General features: G+C 42.8%; 1 protein-coding gene across 1 annotated transcript in view; it reads left to right on the top strand.

The window, feature by feature from the left end:
* The first annotated feature begins 253 nt into the window (after positions 1 to 253).
* BICC1 (BicC family RNA binding protein 1) overlaps positions 254 to 26413 on the top strand; it is a 103188-nt gene continuing 77028 nt past the window's right edge. Inside the window, exon 1 of the mRNA XM_083439913.1 lies at positions 254 to 893. Within this exon, the coding sequence (XP_083296039.1) occupies positions 326 to 893 (568 nt within the window). The 5' untranslated portion in view covers positions 254 to 325. The remainder of the gene's footprint in view (positions 894 to 26413) is intronic.

The raw sequence follows: 26413 nt of genomic DNA, 5'->3' as shown, positions 1-26413 counted from the left end.
AGACAATTTTGAGTGGGAAAATGCCTGGGATGGATGGGTGGGAGGGGGAAGTGCTTAGCAACCTATCCCAGCGCCAAATCCACCCCGGCTCGACTTCTGAGAAGTCGCTGCAGCGTCTGGACCACAGAAACCCAGCAGGGCGGGGTGAGGAGGCCGCTACTTATAGCTTTGGGCGGAGCCTCTGGCGCCTCGCGCGAGCGCAGCCTCCGCCGGCTCTATTTATGCGGCGCCCTCGTCGGCGGCTCCCGCCCTCGCGCGCCGCCCCGCCCCTTTTCTCCCCTCGGATATCCCTCCCTCCCCGTCGGCGCGCGCCTCTCGCCGCTCCATGGAGGAGGCGGGGATGCTGTGCGGACTGCGCGCGGGATGGGGGCGCAGCCGAGCTGCAGCCGGCCCGGGACAAGCGCTGTGCAAGGCGAGCGGCTGCAGCAGCAAAAGGGACAGCCGCGCGCTCGGCGGGGAGCCTGAGCTGGAGGCTGAGGAGGCAGGCGCCACCGCCGCCGGGACCAGCGAGGCTCTGGCGGGCTGGGATGAAGCGGGCGGCGGGCGGCTGTGGGGCCAAATAGCTTCCCGCGGCGGCGGCGGCGGCCGGACAGGCGACGACGGCGGCTGCTGCTATTGCTGCTGCGGGCAGGAGGCTGAGGGTAGCGTGGCGGCCGCCGTAGCCTCAGCGTCCTCCGCCGCCGCCGAGTGGGGCGCGGGGATGGCGGCTCCTCCTCACGGCTACCCGCTCTCGGACCCGGGCTCCAACAGCGAGCGCAGCGCCGACTCGCCGCTGCCCGACGACGACGGCGGCTCCTCGGCGGCCGGCCCCGCCCGAGCCCCCTCGGCCAGCCCCGAGTGGGGCGAGGAGAGGTTCCGCGTGGATAGGAAGAAGCTGGAGGCCATGCTGCAAGGTGAGGAGCGCGCGGCGGGAGGGAAAGGCGGGCGGGCGACGCCGAGGGACTCCAGGGAGCCGCGAGGGACCCGCGGCCGCGCGGCGCCTGCGCAACTCGGCCCGAGCATTCCGCTTTGCCTCCCTCGCCGCTATTCGCTGCCCGTTAGACGCGCGGGGGGGAACGTCCTCCTCACCACGTGGCAGAGAGGACCACGCAGCCAGCGTCTCGTGAGGAAGCCCCCTCCCCGGGCTCGCTTGCGTGTCCAGCCTGGAAGGAAGGGGGCGCCTTTGCCTTGCTGGGCTGTAGGGAAAGCATCCCCGCCCCGTACTACTTGGTGTACCGTATTTCTCCACGAACTTTTTGTGAAATCCAGACATTGATCTTTTGTCTTTTTCCATCTCCCTTTGCACAGTTCTTCCCCCCCAGGAGGAAGAATAGTTGGCTTATGCAATCTGTGGGATCTAGTTGAGATGCTTGCATTGTTGGGGGCTGGACTAGATGACCCTTGGGGTCCCTTCCCATTCAGGGATTCTATATTGAGTCCCTGTTTTCCCCTCCCTCCTTTTGGGGGCTAAAACTGCAGCCTGGAGTGTCTCCAAGGAGGAGGACAGAATAGTCCATTCTGCCACACTTCTGCATCCTAACTTTTGTGGTAAAATCCTCCTCTCTGCTTGGCCACAGAACCTTAGAATTGGAAGGGACTCTGGAGTCATCTAGTCCAGCCTCCTGCAATGCAAGAATGTGTAGCTGTCCCATATGGGGGTCGAACCTGCAACCTTGGCGTTATCAGCATCACTGGAAAAGATATTTTTAAAAAGCCACACATCCCTCCAGAAAAGAGTTCATTCCCCAGGTAGTTTGCTTTACACAGCATGGCCTTAATAAATTAACAGAGAAATGGTCCCAGCACCATGTGGGATCTTCAAGGCCCGTGTGGGATCCTTAGGGGCATTGCAGGTGAGGATAAAGCAGGAAAGGTGCTCAGCACTAGCTATTGGGGAAAACCCCACCCCCAGTTTTAAGGAGCACCTCTTCCCCCTTTGTGGACTTCTGGGAAGATAGCTTTCAAGGGCTTGTGTGTTGCATCGCCAGGAGGAGCAGTTCACCCCATTTGATTGAAAAAGATTTCATTAACAGAGCTTCAATGGTGGTGGGAGGATGGAGAGGGGGCTGTCAAGACACTGGCCTTGACACACGGAGAGAATTGGGGGCTAGAGGCACCCTTAGTGCGCAGAGATCTTTAGCAAAGCTGGAGAAATGGACCCTTTCCAGCCAAAGCTTTCATTTTTACCCTGTTTTAAAGCAGGATGTCATTTCTTCCATTCTAGGAATAGTGGCTGCTGTAATTTGGTGTTTCTGGGATGCTCCAAGTTCAGTCTCTTCAAAATCCCCCCCCCCCCAAACCTTCCTACTCCAATGTGCCATCTAAAATGCAAGGCTAGAAATAGTTTGCAGAGCACACACTGAAATATGCTGTCTCCAAACTTTGCTGGCTGTTTTGTTTTCTCCTCCCTCCTCTCAACTTTCTTTCCCGTTTGTTTCCCAAACACATCAGCTCCCAGATGTGGATAAACTCTCCTTTCTACAGATGTCAGTGCTTACAGCCTCTGCTGTTTTTCAGAGGCTGGAAGTGTTTGTTTCTCTAAGCTGAGGAGTCCACATTTGTCGAGAAATTAGCGTTTCTAGGGGCTTGGTGCAAAGTGAATCTCAATAGCTTCTATGTGTTTTGTTTTGTTTTTTTAAAAAAACTTAATCATTAACACAGGCCCAAAGTTCTGCTTCACAGCATCTCAGAGATGTAGTTCTCCAGGCAACTTTTTAGCCTTGCTTAATGAACATATGCATTCTGCAGTCTGAAATGAATACTCTGTTGCGTAGTGTGAGTGACTGTCAAAGTGGTAAGATAATTTTGTAACCAATTTATGGGCAGCCCCTTTAGAAGGGAAAGCATTAAGGAAATTGAATACTATAAAATGAACATCTGTAGTATAGGAGGCTTTTTGGAAATTATCCAAAGCCAGACTTTTAAAAATATTTGCAGCTGGTATAATCTGACATGCATTATTTCCTTATACAGCTCCAAATACAGCAGTAAACTTGTTCTTCACTTTCTAAATTACTTGAGTTCAAACTTCCCCAGGATCCTTTTCATAAGGCTGACGTTGCAAAGGATTCTGGGTAACTTTGTAGGACATTGGTGCTGTTTGGTTCTCCTGAGTGCAAATTGTTGCTGCTGTCTTTTTTCTTTTTCTGCAGTCTTTTAAGTAGGTGCTACAACAATACCCTAATTTGTGGTGTGTATACTCATTTTATATCGCCCCATTTAGTATCTGGTTACAATGGATTTTGCATGTTTTTCCAGCACTTGGAAATGTGGGTGGGTGTGACCAAGTATCATGGGGCAGAAATGTATGGCATGGACATTAATAACTGCCATACAATTTCTTACGTATTTTCAGTAAGATGAACCCAACAATCTCCTGCGGTTTTGGGTTGCAGGGAAAGATTGGAAGTAGTCTACAAAAGAGTGCTTTAGGCAGCATATCCACCATTACTTATCTTCTCATCATGGAATCCATAAATGATTGCAGTATCCTAAAGTTCTGTAGTTTGGAAACCATTGTTCCATGAATGAAAACTCAGTAGTACTGAGACAATTCACATAGTATTGTTGAACTCCTATAATGTGGAAGGTAGGCTAGAAATTAACTGCATCAGTTTACTAACAAAAGTTCAAATGTTTAAGAGTGCATTGTGTAGAGGAGAACCGAGTGTTTTCTGTTGCCTGTTTATTATGATGGGTTGGCTTAAAAATTAGTTCTGTTTTGAATTGCGTTACCCTTGCTGAAACTTAAGTAGACAGTTTTTGATAAAACATTTACGAGGGCTGGTTATGAAGGCAGATGGGTAGATTAGAAATGGTTGGAAATCCTCGGCATTTGTGTACCTAATTGAGCTTTTAATGGTCCCTGTGCTTTAGTGGTGGAGATCAGAAATTATCCAGAAACCTTTCCTTTGATCAAAGCAAATAAGTCCATTTTATTGCTTTGCAGTTTAATAGGCTGATTATGTTGTGAACCACCTGTAACATTTTTTTAAGTGGAAAAGCAGGATTACAATAATGTTATGAACTCTGTACATAAGCCCTTCTAAAACATCCCACTATATGTCTATGCTTGGTTTAGGGTGGTTAGGCTTGGTGGGTCTCTGATCATAACAAGGCTTGTATTATAATGTATGCAGATCAGAGATGGAGAAACTCTGCTCCCCTCATACGTTGTTGGCCTACAACTCCTGCAATGGTTCAACAAGCTGGCAACATGTAGTGGCAAGATAAATTGAAGAGCTATGTGGAATTGGATAAGTTGACATACAAACTGTAACAAGGACAACCATGACTTCAGGGAAGAATGGGATGTTTTTTCAAATTATCTAAAAAGACAACAAAACGATTTAGACTCCTTGGCAGGTTTTGAATAAACATCCACAAAGTTATCAGTTGAATAAATAATAGAAAAGGCAACAATATGTACAATTTTATAATATGCAGAGAATAATTTGTGTAAAGAAACCAGGGAGGGGAGCTAAGGGAAGTCCTGGGGGGGGGGAGGGAGGGGGGGAACGTAAATGGTTATGTTGACGGATAATTTGTTTGCTAAAATTGTTCAATAAAATAGATTTTAAAAAACAAACAAGTTGGCAACATGTACAGCACTCTGCAACATTCATGTGGCTAACTTATAATCAAGGACTTGCAAGTGAGCACTATATACTTGTTTCCTTCATGCCTTCGCAATTGCAAAGCACTGGGACTGAACTCTCCAACGCACCTTTCCAAATATTCTGTAGCTCTTCTAAGTCTCTGCAGCACACAAATAAATTATGTTGCTGCTGATCCACATTTTAAAGAACTCCTTTTCCCTATTTTGTGGTCGCAAAATAGGAAGTAGTCTTTACTTCTTGCAAGATATCCCCGTAGCTGTGTTGCCTCTGTGTTCAGTTCTGAATGTTCTATTCAGATGGTTATAGCACAGCTTTTGATCATCAGATCAGTGAATTGTGGGTAGTAGAAAAGCAGTCAGTATGACTGACTATAATGTTTGGAATTTGTTTCAAATTAGATTCAGTCTCCTGGGGGTAGGTTAATCTTTAAGCAGTTAATATTTTGTTTTGCTGATAGAGGGATTTTTGGTATGCAACTGAGCAGAGATCACAGTATTTACTTTAATGACTATAATTTAACTTTAAAATTTGAGGAGGCCTTTAAACCCTAAAGGCATGGTATAATCATTGGAAAGAAGTTTGTGTGAGAGATCGTACTGCTAGCTGATCAGAGCTGAGTAGTGGAACATATGGCAGATAATGCCATGAGGTTTTACCTGATGTGGAATATAATTCTAGCTCTCAACCCCCCCCCCCCAATTCCTCCAAGCAGCTCAAGGAGGTATTATGACCCCCTCTTAGTTCTTACACAGGCTGAGACATAGCGTTTAGCCCGGTGTTACTCAGGAAGCTTTGCAGCTCAGAGGGGTTTGAGAGTTGAACACCCTAACCTCTGTACCACACTGGCCAAATCACATTACCACTGGGCAAGAGGGCAGCTCGTATGCATAATTTTCATCTCTTGCTAGGCAGATGGACAGTTAAGGCTACCTGTCTTTGGAGGTGTTTGCCCATCCATGTACCTGGCTCAGGAACTCAGATTTAATAAGTGGTCACAACAGGCACACATTGATAAATTACTATTTGGTCGATGATTGTCAGCACTCTCCCACAGAAGTCTCCCAGTTACACTTTTTTTTAAAGATTAGTTTATTTTCTTGTCGTACTTGTCTTCATATATACTAAAAAGAAGTAATGTAACTTACACAATATGTACCTCCTTCTGGATCTGCTTATATTTTTACTGCTCTTTTTATAGTTCCACTTGACTCTGCTTGCTTCCACTAATCTGTCTTGCATGATTTTATCTGCTCGGGTATATATTGCCTTATACAAAGTATGCAGAAAAGCCATAACAGAGAGCAGGGATTAGTTGGAGCGATGCAACTTCCCATCAGTGCACCATGCTTATTTTGTCCTTATGCTGTATTTAATTTTTCAGCTGCTTCAGGCAAGAGTACTTCCTTGTTCACCTTATGAAGCTGATCAGCAGCTGTGGAACAGATGCCTAAGTGAAACATTTACCGGAGCAGCATAGTTGATACTTTGGTAACACCTGTATAGAAGACCTGCACAGGTCATTGAATGATGCTCTATCTCATGCCTGCATTCCACCCACTCTCACACTCTCAGTGTGCTTAAGCCACACTGTTCTTCTCTACAAACATTATCAGAGAGGAATTTAACCAGTACACAATAAAGTGATTTTTACTAATTCTTTAAATTAAGTCTGTACCTCCATTCAGGTAAAAAATTCTAGTCCATTTTACAGAAGCTTCTAAAACACAATTAATAATTGTAGCTGGAGGCAGGGAGGGCATCAGATACGACAAACCTGAGGGTTCTTTTTTAAAAAAACAACACCAAAACCCTAAAATACATTGATGTGGTCACCAGGTTAGTCTCCTTGAAGAAAAGTCCCACAAGTAGACTACCACTACTGAAAAGGCCCCTTTCCCTGTTGCTCCCTCACCTTGCTCCACTTTTCATTTTTATTTTTTGGTGGGTGGGAGCACTGAACTAAGCCATAGTTCTATTTAACATGTCATCCCAACCCAGGTTCATGGCTTATCTCTCCCAAACAAACCATGAGCTGTAAACTATAGGACAAAGCTTGGTTACAGCTCATGGTTTCTCTGGAGAGTGCTAAACCATAAGCCTAGGTTCAGACAACAAGCTAAACCACAGCTCAGCTCCTTGCAGCAGCAAAATTATGAATGAGGAGCAAAGTGACCACAATCTCGTCTCCAGGAGCGCACCCTTTTCATCATGCGAACCAGGCCAGCACTTAGACTCCAGGGATTCTGTTACAAATAGCTTGTGAGTTTGGAGGGCCATGACTGATTTGAATTGCTGCATAATATTTAATAAATTTGAATATCGCTTCCCAAACACAACAGATTCTAAGCTGTCAGGGAAGTAATTGGCATTAATTCTAGACTAGAGTTGCTGTTAGAAGTATGGAATGAGAATGATCCCAAACAAGTGATGTGTTCATTGGAAATGTAGCTTTGTACTTATAGAAACACTCTATTTTAAAACACAATGATTTTAAGTTTCTGTGTACTCCTAACCTAGCTTCATTGAAGGCTGGAGATCAAACAATCATCAGAAATCTGAGCTGGGTCCCTTGGACATCACATGCAGCCCATGCCCCGTTTCGTGCTTGCCCATACGTTACTGAATGTGAAGAACAACTCTGTTTGGGTTCAATTGTGCTGGTAATGCAGTGCTAGCTTATTTCAGGACTTCACCCAAAGCTTGTGGGGCTTGGAGTTTGTCAGCTGCAATTTGCTGCTAAATTGCTTTTGGGAAATGCAGTAGTAATTTATTGCACTTTGCCTGGGATACTTATAAGAGGCAGCATAGATCGTTTGGGGCTAGCATGGAACACAACCTTGCAAATCCCACAAAAGTTAGTAGTATACAGCAATCTTTACTAACCTGCCTGCCCACATGTATCTGTGTTAGTCATCTGTGGCATATTGGTGGCCTGAAATGGAAGGAAAATGCTACTTAACATTCTAGTTTTCTGCTTACCTGGCCATTACTCTGGTGTAATGTTTCTCTCCTAGAAAGAAATAAGTGTCCTTGTAAAATGCAGGTCATTTCAGTGCTGCTTTATTCAGTGCAAGGAGATAGACCCTGTACTGAAAAATGGTAGCCGAGAGAGCAGCAAAAATATTATCCTCACTTCAGTGCAGAAGGCAAGTCAGTGCTCTGATAAAGAAAGGGCAGTGATGGAAAGTAGCAATATCATTTTCAAAGAACTTAAATTCAGCAAAATAATGGTGTCTCAGCTACAGACATGAAAATTGGCACTAAAGGTTACATAAAAGCAAGGATTCTGCTGTGCCTACTTGTATGAATTCCGTTTACCTCCACTGCAGAAATCTGTGGACCTTGCAAAGGGAGCAAGCTAACATTTTCTTTGTGTTACTGGGAAAAAAATCTCATAGCAGTAGCTGTGAATGTAGTTAAGGCAAACCAGAGATTCTGGCTAAAGACAACATTCTCAAACTTCCTTTCAGCAGATGTGCTGGTAACTTTGAATACCTGTTGTCAGGACAGGCTCCATGCCAGGGAGGGTTTCCTGCAAATGAGCGTCAAAAAAGACTGCTGGGACACGTAAAATGCTTTAAAAACTCTTTCTTTTCTCTTAAACTTAAGGCTTTGGCAGCAGGTTCACTTTTTATTCATACTCTCTCTCCATCTCCCACCCCCAGGTGATCATATTAAAATTGGGCAGTTTGTATTTGAGATTTTTTCCTTAGCAAAGCTCAAGCATGTCAAGTATTGCTTCAGTGGTGAGAAGCAGAATTTGACCCTGTATGTGTTTGGGTTTCAGAATTCTTAAGGGGAGGGTTCTTTGTATGTGTGTAAACTTCTTTTATTTATGCAACTTTGTGAATTTCTCACACAGTGTGCTACAGTGTTTACATCCAATGCACTTGTGTTACATTTAATAGCATTTTGGTTATTGGTGTATACAGAAATCTCTTTGTATCCTCCTATAAGTTGTTGGTCAATTTGGTGAATTTTCTTCAGTGTTGTTATGCAGATCTTTAACTTTCTTGGTTTTTTCCAAGTGGCAGAGTGATGCATTGTACTGTATACCCACAACTTGTGTGGGGGTGGGTTATATTCCGGGGATTTGAGCCTAAAGCCAAAATTGTGTATAGGGAAAACTGTGAATCTGGTCTGGGACCGTAATAAATTTCATTTCATTGTATAGGGAAAACTTTGGGTTCAGCGGCAGATGGGATTGCCAAAGTCGTCTTCGGCAGACTTCTGCCCCCTTTTCATTTGTTTTTTAAATTTTTTGCCAAGTGAGTAAAGTGGAATGTGCACAAATTAAATTTACATAAGTTGCAGGCTTGCTGCAATTTATGGCATAATTTAGAATCGTAGCTGGTTATAATCTGCATTTCATCCTAGATATTAATAGGGATGGAGGTCTGTTCATGTAAGGAACCCCTTTCTTGTTGAATTATACCTGAGTAAGTGCAACACAGGGACGCGGGTGGCGCTGTGGGTTAAACCACAGAGCCTAGGACTTGCCGATCAGAAGGTCGGCGGTTTGAATCCCCACAATGGGGTGAGCTCCCGTTGCTCGGTCCTTGCTCCTGCCAACCTAGCAGTTCGAAAGCACGTCAAAGTGCAAGTAGATAAATAGGTACCGCTCTGGCGGGAAGGGAAACAGTGTTTCCGTGCGCTGCTCTGGTTCGCCAGAAGCGGCTTACTCATGCTGACCACATGACCCGGAAACTGTATGCCAGCTCCCTCGGCCAGTTAAGCGAGATGAGCGCCGCAACCCCAGCCGCAACCCCAGAGTTGGTCACAACTGGACCTAATGGTCAGGGGTCCCTTTACCTTTAAGTTCAACACAGTCATTAAATAACAAGGAGGGACTATGGCACAGTTTGGAATCTCTGCCATTGTTCAGCACTGTATGGATTGTAGCTCAAGGAATTGTAGCAGGCAGTGCCCTAGAGCATTATACTAGTGATGCCTTTTTTTAACAGTGCAAAACAGCGTTCCCCAATCTGGTGCCCTCCAGAAGTTATTGAACAGTAGCTCCCATCAAGTTCAGCCAGCATGGCCAATAGCCGAGGATGATGGCATTTGTAGTCCAATAACTTCTAAAGGGCGCCTGGTTGGGGAAGCCTGGTATAGAAACTTGCATCAGGTAACAGAGATGTCTCTATGTAAGAAGGAAGCAATGTGAAAGTTTTTAGATTTACAGATAAAATGCATCTTTAAAGCTCTACTGATATATTGACGTGGAAGTGGCTTTGACCATTCCTGAGTTTTCAGTCTTGAATGTGTTTTTGTGAAAAGCTGCGATTAACATTGCCAGCTGGAAAATCTGCAGCAAGAGCTGGATTGCAATTCTCTGTGTACTTGCTTGGTATTAACTGTCATGATAAAAGTTGTGTGAGTGGTTTGTCATAGATGTAAAACCATTTCTAACACTTGAAATGAAGTCAGTGTTCTGAATAAGAATCAAGTTCTTGCTCTTCTGGAATAGGTAGATATGCAATGCAGGAAGTTCATTCTTTCCTATATAAATATTTCTTAGTAATAATAAGCCACTAAAAGGATCCAAGCCTCTTCCTCCCTGTGTCTAGGTTTTTAATGAACCACTGCAATACTTTGCTTAGAAAACCAAAATACTGAGGTTTCAGGTTAGCAGTCTAGATTCTGTAGTAACTGGGACATCTTTAATAGCGTTTACATTTTGTTTCATGTGTGCATAGCAGGAAAGGCTTCAGTTACTATTTTTGCTTTCATGTGCCAAATCTGCTGATTAGGCTTTCCTATAGAAAAATAAATATATGAAACGGATTTGTGGGAGTTGTAGTCTTTAAAACATTTTTACATTCCTTTGTTAACTATTGTAATAATACCACTTTCTCAAATTTCAGTGTTTCCTTAGTAGTATAACAGGCTATCTTGGTTTGGCATGAATGCCTTGGTTAAGTATTGCTGGCTTGCACATTCCTGTTGGTTACATTGCAATCTTTACCTATCATTGGAAAATATGCCCTGTTAACTGCTCATTGTGGACAGACTGATTAAAAACCTGCCTATTTAGTGAATAAACATGCCAGTGTTTATCCCTTATACAAGCTAGAAAACTGTCTTCATAATTCTGCATATTTCACTTTATGTGAGGGGAAATGGTGACCATCTGTATGCTGTGCCAAGAAAATGCAAACTCTGTAGGTGGAATAATTTGTATAAATGTGCGTGCCATTTGCATAGTGTCCCACCACCTTCCCAAGAGATTTGCTAACTTGCTTGTATGGAATGAGATGAAGAGACTATGGGGTGGGGGAGGCAGCTGACTACTATGCATGGTCAAAAGGAGTAGTCAGCAATTTGGGCTGAGCACCACATACTTTCAGACCTTAGTAGGCTCATTTTTGGCTAGGAAGGGCAAGGAGGCACATCCTCCTTGTTTGATGGCACCTAGCTGGGCACTTTCACAGATAGACTCAAGTGTACACCACCATGGTCATTTAATGACTTAATTAATGCATGCAAATAAAAGAAGGTCTTTCCTCTTTCTGCAGCTGCATTTTGGTATGTAATAGCCAAGGGTGGATGGAGGAGAATCGACATTGAAATGGTGGGTGGGAAAGTTGTCATGAAATGCACACAATTTCCCCCCTCTTCACCCCTTTTTGCTTTCATCTTACTTCCACAACTGCGTTGGCAAAGTTCATTGAAACATTTTTCATAGCCCCAGTACAAATAGCAAGCTGAAGGAGAGCTGTTTAGGGCAGTTTGATAATTGGATTAGGTTTTAATCAAGCCTTCCTCTAGTTCTGGGTTTCCCCAAACTTGGGCCTGCAGCTGTTTTTGGACTACAATTCCCACCATCCCTGACCACTGGTCCTGCTAACTATGGATAATTGGAGTTGTAGTCCCAGAACCACTTGAGACTCAAGTTTTGCAAACCCTTCTCTCTGTGTAAGTTCCAATTTATGCCTAATTCTATGAATTTTGGTGACTTGTGCTCAAAACCTTTCCTTCTCATACTTCTCTGCAGACAATAAATTCACCAACATCTTGTCATATACAGGGAAAGCATTGTAGGTCAGATTGGAGTCAATGAACACCTGAAATAGAGCCAGGACTTCAGAGTGATGCACCTACATGGTTTTACTTGCAACAGCCTAAGAAGTAAGCTGCATAAGCTTGCCCAGTCATCCCCAATACTCCTGTCCAGTGTGTCACACTAGATTTGGATAACCGATGTTGCCAAAACTCATAACTAGCTGTTCCAGTAAATGAACTTGTCTAGCCTGTCCTGCTAATCTACATTATGAATTGAGCAATATTTCCCTAAGAAACCTCTCTCAATGAGATTCTGAGGAGAAACTTGGCAGATGCGATGATGAAAGGCAGCTGCTGTGTAAATGCATATGCATTGGTTCCTCAGTGTTAACCCCCTACCCTTGATGGAAACCCATGAATTGTGGGTGATATTCAGCTAGGTATTACTTAGAGTAGACCCACTGACATTAATGGGCCTGGTTTAGTCGTGTTCATCCATTTCTCTAGATCTCATCTGAGAACAGCTTGGTTGAATACTGCCCTGTGAGACCAGGCCACCGGGACAAAGTGGGGGCGGGTATTTTCTCTTATACAGCAATGTCTTCATGTAATGTTTAGGTGGTAGATATTTCACTCTCCAGTTCTAAACATCTCTCTGGTTCCCTGATATGTCCATTAGGATAAGAGGAACAGGTGAGTTTCCAGGCAGCCCTCTGCCATCGCTGGCATGATGGGTGTGATGCAGGTGAGACCACAGACTACAGCATCAAGAGGCCAATGTAATGTTTGTATAGCAGCATCAGCACACAGGTTTATGAGTTGAGGGATAACTTGCAGAATATAAACGAACTCATTGCACATGCTTACCAAAGCTGCTTGTGTGAGTACTAAACTGATTTGATTGGAGTGAAGAGGAGTTTGCCCACTACTACTCTAGACATGGTGTAAGAGACAGGGATGAGAAGGAGAAGCATGGTATCTGCAAGAGCTGTCTCTTTCCATGAAGCTTTATTGACATTAGCTTTCAGATCTTGGTCTATGAGACAGCAGAGAGCTGCAGCCTCCAAGGTGCAGCTGCTTTCTGCTTCTGGTACAAAATGTGCTTGAAAGAGTGTGGACAATACCTGGCAGTATCTTGTAAGCTGGATGGGTTAGCAGATGACTGTATTGTCAAAACTGCAGAGCATCTCTGTCTCTCCATCCCTGCTGCAATGCCTAAGAGCACCCTGGACATTATGGCAAAGATGGAAGAGAATATGCTATGTGGGTAGGATCCCTGATGTAGAAGCAGTGAGTACCCCAATTCTTAAAAGTTGCAGTAGTCAAAAGGCAGGGCTATAGTATTCCAGTGTTCATTTTGTTCCGGGATGTTCATAACACTGCATTCATAAAGCTGTCAGCTGTCGTCCAAAGAGTTTCTTTCAAGCTCCAAGCAGAATGTAGCTTCTGGTAATCAAAGTTTGAATCGTTATTGAACTGAAACATATGCCTCTTTAAAAAAAAAAAATACAGATAGGGCTGAGCTGCAGGAGGAGTGTTCCCAAGTGCTGTTGGCAGTGCTTTGCAGTTATTTTGTGAGTGATTGCTGCAAAAGGCCTTAAGTATTATTATTTTTGGAGGTGGGTTTTTTTTTGCCCATTTAGAAAGCACTTTCCTCACTCTGAATTCCCTTAGTGACGTTGGACAAATACTATTTGTTATGCAACCTCATGACATCACATTAAGTACACGAACCCTGATTAGAATTGTCTGTGTGGCCATTGCCAGGAATTAGTAAACTTAGTTAGAAGAGGGGGTGGTGGAGGAGGAAACACAGAAACAGCAGGAGCAATGACACTCAGCAGGGTCAAAACCCACATACATATACCCAACTATAAAGCATTTTCAGAAAATTTGTTCCCTGAAAGCATTAGTTTCAACCTCAACTTCAAAACAGGCAAGCATTTGTCCCTCTCGCTAGCTATGTATCAGAGCTCTTGCCTTTCATTCGCTTCTTGATATCTTAAGATAAAAATGGACCAAATTAAATGCAACGCCAGACTATGGTGCACTGAAGCACTTCACATTATGGCAAAATGTTCAGTGCACTGGGAGATATTCTGAAGATAGTGTGTACTGGCTGGAATGTTAGGGCAATTTACATCTCAGATGGGGACTAAATAAGGACTCCGTGAAACTGTCTTGCGTACAGAAGTCCTGAGGGTAATTAAAATCACACAGTGTGGAAAATATTTGTGTTAAGATTTTATGGATATATATTTTATATGTAAATAATATATGCAGGTATCAGGATGGGTGCACCAGCCCAATTAGTTTGGCTCTGATCCAATAAGCAGCCATGGATCATGGAACTGAAGTGGCCTTATCTAGGCTGCTCTGTGCATTTCCTCTTCCAACTGTGCCATGGCCCTGTCCCCTACTCTTGACACTACAGTTGTTGTGGAATGACCACAAGCACGTGTGTGGTGCTTCTGGTTTGTCTACCTAAGCTTGATACGCAGGTGGGGAGTTATAATAGAAAACAAAATTGCTGATACCATAATACCAGTATACACATGTATGGTACGCTTGCAAGCGGAAATACTGGTGAGCTCAGCTCAAAAAGAACATTGTAGAGTTAGAAAAGGTTCAGAGAAGGGCAACCAAAATTATCAAGGGAATGAAGGAACTCACCACTGAGAAAATGTTGCAGCATTTGGGGCTTTTTGGTTTAGAGAAAAGACAAGAAGTATTATTATTATTATTATTATTATTATTATTAATTTATTTACATGGTTGCCCTGGCCAGTCCAAGCACCTTGTCCACATCTTCTAGCCTTTCTAACAGAAACTCACCCACCACAACAGGACTAGACAGTGTTCTGCCTAGAAGAGAAATGATCGAAGTGTATCAAGTTACAGAGACAGTGGATAAAGAAATAGCCTTAGTAGGTGCTCTTCAGCCCTTTCCATTCTGAGGTAAGATCAGTTAGAGGTGAGCTGTGCTTTGGAACAAAAACCCGCTGAACTATTTTCTTCTTCCTTTCCTTACACAATTTGAATTAAGACCTACTGGTGCACTAAGGCCCTTAGCTTGAATTGCTGCTATCACAGTTTTGTTTTTAAAATACTGAATTTTAACTGTTTGTTTTTTATCGTGTATTCTGAATCTTGTACTCTGCTTTGGACAACTTGTTGGGACAACAGATTATAAACTTGATAAATATACAACAAGGATCTTCAGAAAGAAGCACTCTTTCCTGGCCATTTCCAGCCTCCTGCTAGATCACACCATGCAAATGATTTCTGGCTGTTTCTAGCTTCATAAGGATGAAGTTTGAAAATGCATGTTGATAATTCCCTCTGCTATTTCTGTAAAACAATGACGATTAAAATAAAGAAGCATTTATGGACCACTTAATATTTAAAATATCTACATGGCATACAAAAATAGAGCATAAAAACAATATAATAAAAAGGTACAACATAAATAGTAAAATAAAAAATATAACTTCAGTAATAACTGGTCGGGAAAAGCCTGGACAAATGAAATTTATGAGATTTCTGAAGTGACTGATGGATCTCAATTATCTCAATTTGTCATGCAGAAAGAACACTGAGTAGTTCTATCACTGCTGCTGTTGCTAACAGACATTTAGCTAAATCTAAAGTTAATGATGCACTTTGTAGTAGCAGAAAGTTGGAACTCTGTTCTCATCAGAATATTCACATATAAATATGCATTTAATTGAAAATTCCTTTTGGGTGACTTTCTCTGTCTAGTCTTAGTTGAGAAATGTGGGTACTTTTTGAAGTGGCTAAAGAGTGCAAGAAGTTGAGAGAATGAGTAAGTGTGGAAAGTTTGAGATTTCTGTTTACCCCAAGCAACGAGAGCCATGTAGTCTTCATAATCTAAAGCATCATGAGCCCACCTGCAGAATTTTGCATTCTGATAGTATTAAACTTGTTAGCATTAACTTCTGTTTTTTCTCATTTGGGGGGTTGGGTCTCTTATCTCTAGCTATGTTGTTTTGGGTGCATACTCTTCCCCCACTCCCAGTTTCAGGATTATCCAAGATCTTGCATTGAATTAATTTACTTTAGTATAATGTGTCGTCCCCCCCAAAGAAAAATCCCTCATAAGGCACAGTCTTTTATTTTTGGGACCTGCTTGCATGTCACTGAAATCCCATCCATTGCCTGAGCCATATGGATCATCCAGTTGTTGAGCCTCCTATAATCCATTTGTTGGTTACAGTCTTTGTGTTGAAGCATTTCACTCACCTTCTTGCTTAGTTTGAGCCCCCAAGTTATGCTAGCATAGTGTGAAGAGCACTTGCGTAGTCTTACTGAACAGCTTTACAAACTACTCCACAGAAACATTAGATAGCCCCTGTGTAATTTGCAACTTATGTAAAACTGGAGAGGGCAACCTGTGGCCTCGTCACATCTGGCCTACTCAGAGCCCTGCTCAGGGAAGACCTATTGAAATTAGTGGACTAACTTAGATTCATTTGTTTCAATGGGTCTCCCCTGAGTATTATTGAGTTGGACTGCAAATCTTATTATCCCTGACCATTGTTTATGCTGGCTGGGGCTGCTAGGTATTGTGTTCCACCATATATTATAGACCAGGGGTTCCCAAATTGTGATCTGTGTACCACCACTAGTCCACAAGCTTTATTCAGTTGGTCTGCAGCATGCCTGTGGATCTGTGGTTGAAGACAAAAGATTGCACATGCATCACATTACACATTCATATTGCTTTTAATTGTATTTTAATTTTTTTCTTACATTGGACTTTTTATTATGTTTCAATTTTAATTCTTTGGAATTAAAATTGTAATATAATGAAATGCATTGTATAAGAAATAACAGAAGCAATTAAATGCAATTAAAACCATGCAGCATCTAACACAAAACATCACAATTAATACAATAGACAGAAACATCATTAAGTGGTCCACCAAGACTCTCAGCTTTTTTCAAGAAATCCCTGGGGACACAGGGAGTTGAAGAAACACTATTGTAGACCATAGGTTGCCCACTCATTGGTGTGAAGCAAAACCCACCCAAACTGTTGTAAAGGTTTCTTTTTTGGTCCCTTGGAATGTTATGCTCTCCACAAGTGAACAAGCAATTGGCTGTTGACAAGCCTGCAGTTGCATTGTGTGAGATATATAATGCATAGTTTAGTAGTCAGTGTGAAAAGTCTAACTGATCCTTCTCAGTAAAAAAATCTAAACATGAAACAGAAGAACAGAGGTGGGGATGTTCAAGTCAATATACCATGGTACCTTTAGTTACGGACTCCATGTGTTCCAGGATGCCGTTCGCACCCGAAAAGTCCGCAACTGGAGCACCACGTCGCTTCTGCGCATGTGCGAAGCACACAGAATGCTTTTGCACACGTGGTGAAACCCAGAAGAGTACATTTCCGGCTTTGCCACGTTTGCAAGCCGAAAATATGCATCCAGCATTCTCCTTTAACCATGTTTTAGTATACCTTTCAGACTGAAAGTTAGTTTATGCTTCACTGGACAGTTTGCATTTTTAGTAGGTGGGAGTGTTGTTGAATATGCTGTTGAAAATTTATCTAAGGAGCCTATAGTTTGTTTCCAGGGCTTTAAAAACAAAGTAATGAGCAACAGTGGCTTGTATGTAGATTGAGAAATGTGTTCCCAAGAATTGCAAATTTCATTTGTCTGAGGTTACCTGACTCATTCAGCCAGATATTCTAGCAAGTATGTTCCCCGTTAGCACTGGCTGATTTGAACCTCATAGAAGGTTATGCAAACTAGGAAAGCGGGAGGGAATGTGTGTGAGAAGCAGTCTGTATCTAGACAGTCTGAATTCTGCAACATATGTAAATCATGCAAATCGAGCCGTTTGCACTCTCTCTTCCATGGCATTGTTCTGATTTTTCTAGTCAAGGGAACTGAATCCCTTCTCTTAGCCAAAATTCAGCCATCTTCCTGGTTTCTGAGATTTCAACAGGCATTGCTCACCTGCCTTCCAACGCAACTGCACAGCCACAAAAGCTGGAAGCTTGCTCTCTTGTTCTGAAGGAACTTCAAGATCGGCAAGAATCTGAATTCTGTGCCTGTTAGCCGGCCTGTGTTTTTCCTTCTTACTGATGTACAATGATTTATCCTCATTCCCCAGGCTACTTTCATAGTTACAGCAGCCATAGTGGCTTGTTTTCTGCAAGGCTCTGTTGGTATTTGCTCTTTGAGTGTACTGATGCTATTAAATTGGTTACAGTTGGACAACTGCAATTGCATCAGCAGGATACAGAAGAGATCACATCAGCAGAAGGCTCTGGACAGAGAAACATGGCTCTTGTTTCTCATGCAGAAGCTCTCTCCAACCGGTCATAAATGTCCACTACCCAAATAGCAGAACAGGGGTTTGGAGGGGTGTTTTGCATCATCCCTAACCATTGATAAATGCTAGCTGGGGCTGATGGCAGCCTGGGGCCCTACATGTACTGATAGACACTAAATTGCATCAGCATCAGCGAGCATTCCCAAGAGTTAGTGAAGGATGGGAATTGTAGTTCATCAACATTTCCAGGACTACAGGTTCCCAACACTGTGTTGGGCCTTTTGCTGTAATGATTTCTGTTCTGTTATCTTGGCTTTGCCCTCTCCCTGTAGGCTTTTTTTTTTTTTTTTTTTTGGATTAGCATGGTCTGTGTTTAATTATGCACAGAATGAGTTGTCAGTTTGGCTTTGAACTGTGCAGACAGTTTTAGTTTGTGACTATTTTCTGCAGAACTTATTGAACTTGAGAGAGAGGGGGGTGGGGAGAATGACTTTGCTGATTAGTTTTGCATTTGGCGTGTTGTCTTGCTTGACATCCATTGGTTCTTAGAGCATAATAATTCTACCACTAAAAAGGTAAACGAAAGTGAACCCTGGCGACAATGGGGTGCAGCGCTCATCTCGCTTTAGGCCGAGAGAGCCGGCATTTGACCACAGACAGCTTTCTGGGCCAGCAAGACTAAGCCGCTTCTGGCTCAACAGAACACCGTGACGGAAGCCAGAGCACACTAACAACCTGATGATTCTCAAAAGAACACATAACCATATACAGAGAAGACCAGTCAAGATAGCCAGGTGTTCTTCAGAGAACCTTGAAAAGGGACAGTGCAGTAATTGGAGGTGAGGGTGAGCCCCCCCCCCCCGATGGTGGCTCCTCCTTTGAAAAGAACAAAATGATAACAAGCCTGGGAGCCCTTCTCTTTCTAGGTACTTCACCTTTGTTTCATCACTTTGGATTCTTTGTTGGAACCAAGGGATCTTGGTAACCAAAACATAGGTTTTGGTATAGTTTCCTACTTTTAATTTATTTAGCCCACTCTGGAAATACTTTAGCTCACTTTCAGACTAAGGAAAATCTAGGTGTTCACTGAACTTAGCTGTGCAATCCTAACCATGTCTGCTTGGAAATCAGTCCTAATGAATTCATTGGGCTTACTTTCAGGTTAGCTAGGTTAGGGTTGCAGCCTTGGCTCACTTTTGAGGAACTTAACCACATACACACCCCACCAAACTTAAGATTCATTCTGGAACTTGCAGCCGCTCACAGTGGTTTCAATTCAGTATAACTCCCCCCCCCTCCCCGATGCTTCTGACATTTTCTAAGTGTGCTAAGGTTTAAGCATTTTAGTTTGGAACTCCTTTTCAGTCAACCTGGCTCTCATATCTAACCCTTTAAAGTGCCACATTAACCTTTTATATGCCCATAGAAATTTAGCAACACCTCACCTTTGTAAAATTCACTACGTCTGCAGGATGAAGTCACAGAAAGTCTGCAGATCAGTTATCGTTTTAGCTTCAGCATTTAGGATCAAGTTAGGGCACAAGGGAATCTGAAGCAACACAGACAGTGGTCCAGTTACCCATTTTGCCTGCTGTATTTGTAGTACTCGTTTACTAATTACATTACTATTTCATTTCAAGTTTCATATCACTGCTGCAACTGTAATCACAGAGACTTTTCTAGATGCCCACATAACCTCTCAGTGTGAAGCTCCGGCTGTTTGTCTTTGGAATGTATCACCTGTGTGTTTGTATTAATCGCATGTGAGTAAACGCATATGTGCCTCTCGCTTTCCCCAAACTCTGATTAAATAGAGACGTCACTTTCCCAGTCCTACAAACAAAATTCCATAGGCTCCCTTCCCAACTCTCTTGCAGGTCCCCTTCTAACTTTTCTTGATTTTATAACCATAGTTTGCTGAGACATTTGAATCTAGCAAGGTGCGGTTATTGCTAATCAAGAATTGCCTCCAAATTTTGGCTTTTGCAATCCATGTTTGGAGGCTAAGGTATATTATCACACCTTGTTCTTTTTAGGTATGCGTAGGCAGCATGGCCAGTGGCCAGGGATTATGGGAATTGAAATCTAACAGGAAATGGTGGTGACCCCTGAGCTGCTCAGTGGCTTAACTGGAAGGGAACAGGGCAGAGGGAGTGTCTGCATCAAGGTTATACAACACTGTATTTCTGCTGTCCGTTGGCCCCATGATGCAATAGAAAAGACTGCCTGCCACTTACATAGACGTCTTTGACTTCAAGGAGTCTCTGGCAACTTTGGTCGTACAGGCTCTCAAATTACTGATTGAGTGATCTCTAAGATTCTCTGAAAGGAAACCAACTGCACAATGCAGGATGTGAACGATGTTAATATGGAACTTGAATGCACGTAAGCTGTAATCTACTGGTTGTTTCATTGCCTCAAGCGATGCTTATTTCTGGAGCGTGGTAGAAAAGAGAAGCTTGATTGTTTGATGGATACAAAAACTGAGCCGGCCAAAATCATTTTTTCTGACGAGAATGGCCATCTTACAACTGATGCGGGTTTTAACTTGCCTTCAAGATTGAAAGTGGCATGTACATGAAAAATAGGAGGATTCATTATTTGGAATGTCTTCCAAGTTTTCTGGTTTCTTATAATAGCTGGGGATGGGGAGAGTTGAAGTGTTTTTGAGAACATGCAGAACCACCAGCAATGCATGAAGGAAAGAAGAAGCCAATGCTGTTGAGGATAGTAGCACAGATAACATCTTTTGGAATTAACCTCTGCTGTTCCACCTTTTGAATGAAACTGAGCAATTTATAACAGGGCAAACGCTTGCATTGCCCAGCACCCAGTGAATGCAAAACCTCTTGCATTTCTTCTCCTTTCCTGCGGTGTCAGCATGTGAAATTTACAGAAAAGTACAAGGTAGCTCCAGCCTGAATGGCAGTGACAAAATTAAATTTATTCAGTACACTGTCTTGTTGCTAGTTGCAGTCAAAAATAGAATTGATTGCCACTAGTGGTCAGTAAAGATCCTTTGACTCCTTTCCTGACAGTTAAATATTCCCCTTTTTTTAACTTCTTCACTGCCACTGTTTGCTGTAAAGAGAAAATGCCTAAGTTTCCAAATGTTGTTGATGTGTTAAAACCTCTGCCCCATATACAAGTAGAAAAATTGGGGATTATAAAGCTGGGTATATCATTCTTAAAATGAATGTTACATTCATTTCACACATGTGTATAATTTTGAAATCTTACGCAAATTTAGATTCCTCTAACAGGATTGATTCCAAAAATAAGGTTAAAACAGGTTTTCAATAATTAATTTACATGGAATTTAGGATATTAGGAATAGTACTAATCTGGGATTTTAGAAGCAGCCTTATAGCGTAAAACCAACTTTAAAATCCTTGGCAATTGATTGCTTGGCTTTGAGGGATGAAGAGCAAATTAAATGCCATTATTTCACATCCCCTTTGACATTTTTGGCATGTGTTTACTCATTTGTCATTTATTTGACAGTGAGCGTGGAACAAGCCAGTTAAAGAGCACTGTTGCAGTGTTGTTTCTGTTTTTGTTTCTGTGAAATTTTGTTTTGGTTTTTCTTGCTTTTTCATTTCCATGTAATCCAGTGAAAATCTTTGTGAATCAGCCTCCTGGAAAAAATAAATCAATAGATTCATACTGCTTTTGTACCAGAATCAGTAGGATTCAATCATCCTTGGAGAATTGTTGCCACGCTCCTTTGCCTTTGGTTAAGTGCCTCTGACACATTATGGTCCAATCTCATACGATTCAATGCCTCTCATTCTGCATATTGGGGGTGGGGGGAGTGATAGCATTTCTGGGGCTCAGCTAGGGCAGAACCATTGTGTACCTTTTAAGATCAGCAGTGCTAGCAACCTGAATCAAAAGTAAAGCTCCCCCCCACACACACTTTATCTATGAAATTTTTAATAGCTTCATTGAGTTCCTTCATCACAGCGGAGAATATTACATGGCAATATTTATTTAGGTTACAGTGGTACCTTGGGTTAAGAACTCAATTTGTTCTAGAGGTCCATTCTTAACCTGAAACTGTTCTTAACCTGAGGTACCACTTTAGGTAATGGGGCCTCGCGCTGCTGCCTCGCCGCTGGCACACGATTTCTGTTCTCATCCTGAAGCAAAGTTCTTAACCTAAGGTACTATTTCTGGGTCTGTAACCTGAAGCATCTGTAACCTCAAGCATCTGTAACCTCAAGCATCTGTAACCCGAGGTACCACTGTATTTGTAACATTCTCAGGGCCGTCTTAAGCATATCCGACGCTGTGGTGCAAAGATCCCTCTGGCAGGCCCCCCATCTCCCAGAGTTGTCGACCTTTTTTTTAAGGAGCTGACACCACACTTACACATTATCTCTGCTTGGGAAGAGAAAACAGGAAACATAAAAAAAGAATCAGTAAAGAAGATGCAGCTTAACTGTATCAGAAAGGCACCCAGCCAATTTGGTTGCCAATCATTCTGGGTAACACTGTAACTGGTAGAATAAAGCCTCAATTTAAAACACATACAGTAAAAACCTGACAATAATGTAGCACTAATCCAAACCATGGCTTAGCATGAATGTGCAGGAAAGAAAGGTTGCAGCTCCACTGCTGTTTCCCCATTTCTGGCAAAGCCATGCATTGAATTCAAACCTGGGCTTGTGGCTTGTTTTCACCAGACAAACCATAAGTGCCCAAAAGAACAAACCATGACTAAGGCTCAGTGTTTGCCTGGAGTGCTGCAGCCATGATCTTCACTTCGGCTTCCCCATTTGCACTAAGTCATGATTTAGCTTAGCGTTATGTGTAAACTTGAGTGATAGCTGAGCTTTCACCCTGCATCTGAATGTCAGGTATGTGGGTGCTAATCAGATTTTAGGGAAAGGGCATTTTCAGAGCTGGAGTACTTACCAGCCTGCTCTCATGTCACCTCTGACCATGCAGTTGTCAGTGGCAAGATGTAGAGGCCTCCTAGGCAGAGCTTGATGTTGATTAGATATAATGTACATTAAGTGGTATAAATATTATTGATTAATTAAAAAACTCAATTGTAAGCACAGAGAGATTTTGCACATGGCAACTCTTCACTTGAAGAGGGTTTGGAAGCAGTTGGCACAATGAGGTATAGCTTCTTAATTTCCTTTTTCTTGCACTGTGAATGTACAGATGTGATCATAGTTTTGTTTTCCTATGGTCTTTCTCTACAAATACAGTTAAGGTGGTGACATTGCATTTCAGTTAGACTTTGGCAGCACAGTGAGCATTTCCAATGTCAAGTTTGCTTCTGACGTGCCAGGGGGTGATATTTTAAAGGGGAATTGATGGGTGGAGGGGCAGTGTTTATGGGTTATCTGGGTTGCCAATGTGATACCTGCAACCACCAGTTGCTTCTATGACGCCCACAAAAGGGCAATATCCCCACAAAGCATGGTTTGCTCTTCGTGCTCAGTTTGTTTGCACTGGCTTAGCCTCTTCTTCAGCAGACATGCCCCCTTAAGCTTCACTTCACTGGATGCCAGAATTGGACACTCACTTTCCATTCAGAGTGGAAGAAGAAGAAGAAGAAGAAGAAGAAGAAGAGTTTGGATTTGATATCCCACCTTTCACTCCCTTTAAGGAGTCTCAAAGCGGCTAACATTCTCCTTTCCCTTCCTCCCCCACAACAAACACTCTGTGAGGTGAGTGGGGCTGAGAGACTTCAGAGAAGTGTGACTGGCCCAAGGTCACCCAGCAGCTGCATGTGGAGGAGCGGAGACGCAAACCCGGTTACCCAGATTACGTGACTACCGCTCTTAACCACTACACCACACTGGCTGATGGCTGATGTATGTGCCTTTTTCTATGGTGGTGGCTGATGTATGTGCCTTTTTCTATAGATTAGTGGGCATTCTCATACCTTTTTGTCTTCTCTTTCTCTGCCCTCTTTTGGCAGAGCCTCTCCACCCCCATCGTTCTACCCAGACACTGAGGTCCAGCGCCGGGGGCATTCTGGCGGTATCCTCACTGCGACATGCCAAGTTACAGGGAACCAGGCGAGGGCCTTCTTGTTAGTGGCACCTGCCCTGTGGAATGCCCTCCCACCAGATGTCAGAGAACAACTACATCTGAAGGCAGCCCTGTTTAGGGAAGCTTTTAATGTTTGGACTACTGTATTTTAATATTTTGTTGGAAGCCACCCAGAGTGGCTTGGGAAACCCAGCCAGATGGGCGGGGTATAAATAAATTATTATTATTATTATTATTATTATTATTATTATTAGATGTGGGCAGCCATTTTGTGTCATGTCATGCCCCTTGACAGCCATTTTGAGTTGAACCCAGCTATTTATGAATAAGAGCAGTCAAAATTATAATGTGCCTACCGGCCTGAAAAGGTTGTCAATCCTGGCTTTCCATTTCTCTTGCCTATTGCTTTTCTTGAACCCCAACCTCAGTAGTTTTCTCCCAGCCTGTTCGTTGCTGACAATCTCCTTTGAAAAACACAGTCAGTGGAAGAGAATATGCTAGCATGACCCTTTTGAATAGTGCAAGCTACACCAGCCATTATTTCTTTACTTATTTCAACCATATTTATTCAGTTCTTTAGTGGGGCATTTCCTTTTGTCCCCGACAAACTACCTGCAGCTTTGGAGCTGGGAATGTTACTACGCAAAAAGTAGAGTAAATTGATTGCCAAAATGTGTTCTTTTTGCTGGAATGCTTCTGGTAACATGGTCAATACAGGTATTGTTTCCAGCTGTTGGAAATTCCACCAGCGCCAAGCTTTTTGAGAAGAAGAGATGCTGACTGTTTTGTAAGGACCTAGAAAATTGTGGATGTTTCCAATTAAGCCTCTCATGCCTTTCTAAAGATAGTTCAGCTCCTAATATAATATTGGATCATCTGCCTGCGTTAGATCCATGTTGCTTTTCCAAGCCCCATTCAACTGTAAGCTTTGACATACAAACCCCAAAATAATGGTGTTTCTGTGCCTTATCCGGCAAAGGCCTTGTGCATCCTTCAAGCACCAGTAGTATTAGCAACCTGAGTCAGATTTAGACTTTTCTTCCTTTTTTGCACTTTTAGCAACTTCATTGAGGGCCCCAACAACAGAATATTAGATTAAAATTCTACTTGTTAGCAAGACACTGAACTCTGCATACCCAGGGTCATATCAGTTGTGCCACCATTTGCACAATTAGCAACTGGATTTTGTTTTTGTTTTCTAATGGAAATGGGTATGGGATGCGCTCTGTTGTGATTCTCATCAAGAATGAGAGGCTCTATGCCTGCTTTAGGCATAGGAAAGAAAATGCCTGTTCACTCCATTGGAAGCTAATTGCATTTAGTTTGGCCCTAGAGAGATTGGTTTGCCCTATGCATCTTGTCAAAGAAACAGTGTTCCCTTCACCATCCCATTAGAGTGTATGGAATTAGAGTTTTTTCTTGGTGGCAATTAATTGTGTCCACTGTCCTTTATTTGTCCAGTGCACAGATACCTCTGCTATGGGACAAGGTCAGGCAGCTGCTTCAGCTATCAAACACTGGGGGACCATTTAAGGGTGGCAGAGTAGGTTCTGCTCTGTTCTAACCTTTAGGCACAATTGACTATAGGAGTTCCCCCATGTACACATCATTTAAAGCTTTGTGTCACTCTTGTCAATTTCAGTAAGACTTGCTTGGGAGAACTTTCAGGCAGATATGCTTGATGTGAAGAAGGGGCTTTCTGCCTTGGGCACCCTGATGTCCCCGGCTGACCTTTGTCTAGGATGAGTAGCTGATATTTGGCATTTGGAGAGTATAAAGGAGGGCAGATGGAATTAAGTTCATATTGGGGTCCTTATCAGTTTCTTCATGTCTTGGTTTTAAAAATATTATTCGTTGCCTCTGCAAATGAGAGTGTCTTTAGCACCTGCATATTTTTGAAAGAGAGAGGGCATTGAAATACACAGCTGGCAATGAGTATGGAAGGGCACTTAATTCAAATGCACAGAGCTGGTTTTACTTAACTGATTTGTCTAAAGAATGCACACTGGCAACAGGCATGTATAGCAATATCCAGGGTGGTAAAAAAAGTAGTGTTTGCTTTTCCTGTTGGGTCCCTGACATTCCTTCCAAATTAGTGCAATTCCTACGTCTCCTTAAAAAGATCAGGCCATTTGGCAGGAGGTTTTGAGCAAAGCACAGAAACACATGGAGAGTATTTTGCTAGAGGGATATTTAGTAGGAAATTTAAGACTGGCTGCATCTGAAGTCACATGCTATGCTATCTCATCCTCTAAACATCTGACACACCATGAAAAGTTTACAGTCTGCGAGGGAAGATGATGCATGTAAGATGTGTTTGAAAGTACTAGATATTGTGTTGTGCTGCTAAACACACACACAAAAAACCCTCAGTCTGACAAACTGCACCGAAGTGACCCTTGTTAAAAACATGCAACTTACTCTAGACCTTTAGTATGCATGGATGTATATGAGCATCTCTGGGACACTTAGGTGTACTTAGTTACGTA

The sequence above is a fragment of the Podarcis tiliguerta genome (assembly GCF_965153285.1).
Source record: "Podarcis tiliguerta genome assembly, chromosome: 5".
Lineage (NCBI taxonomy): Eukaryota > Metazoa > Chordata > Lepidosauria > Squamata > Lacertidae > Podarcis > Podarcis tiliguerta.
This window is presented reverse-complemented; position numbering and strand designations above follow the sequence as displayed.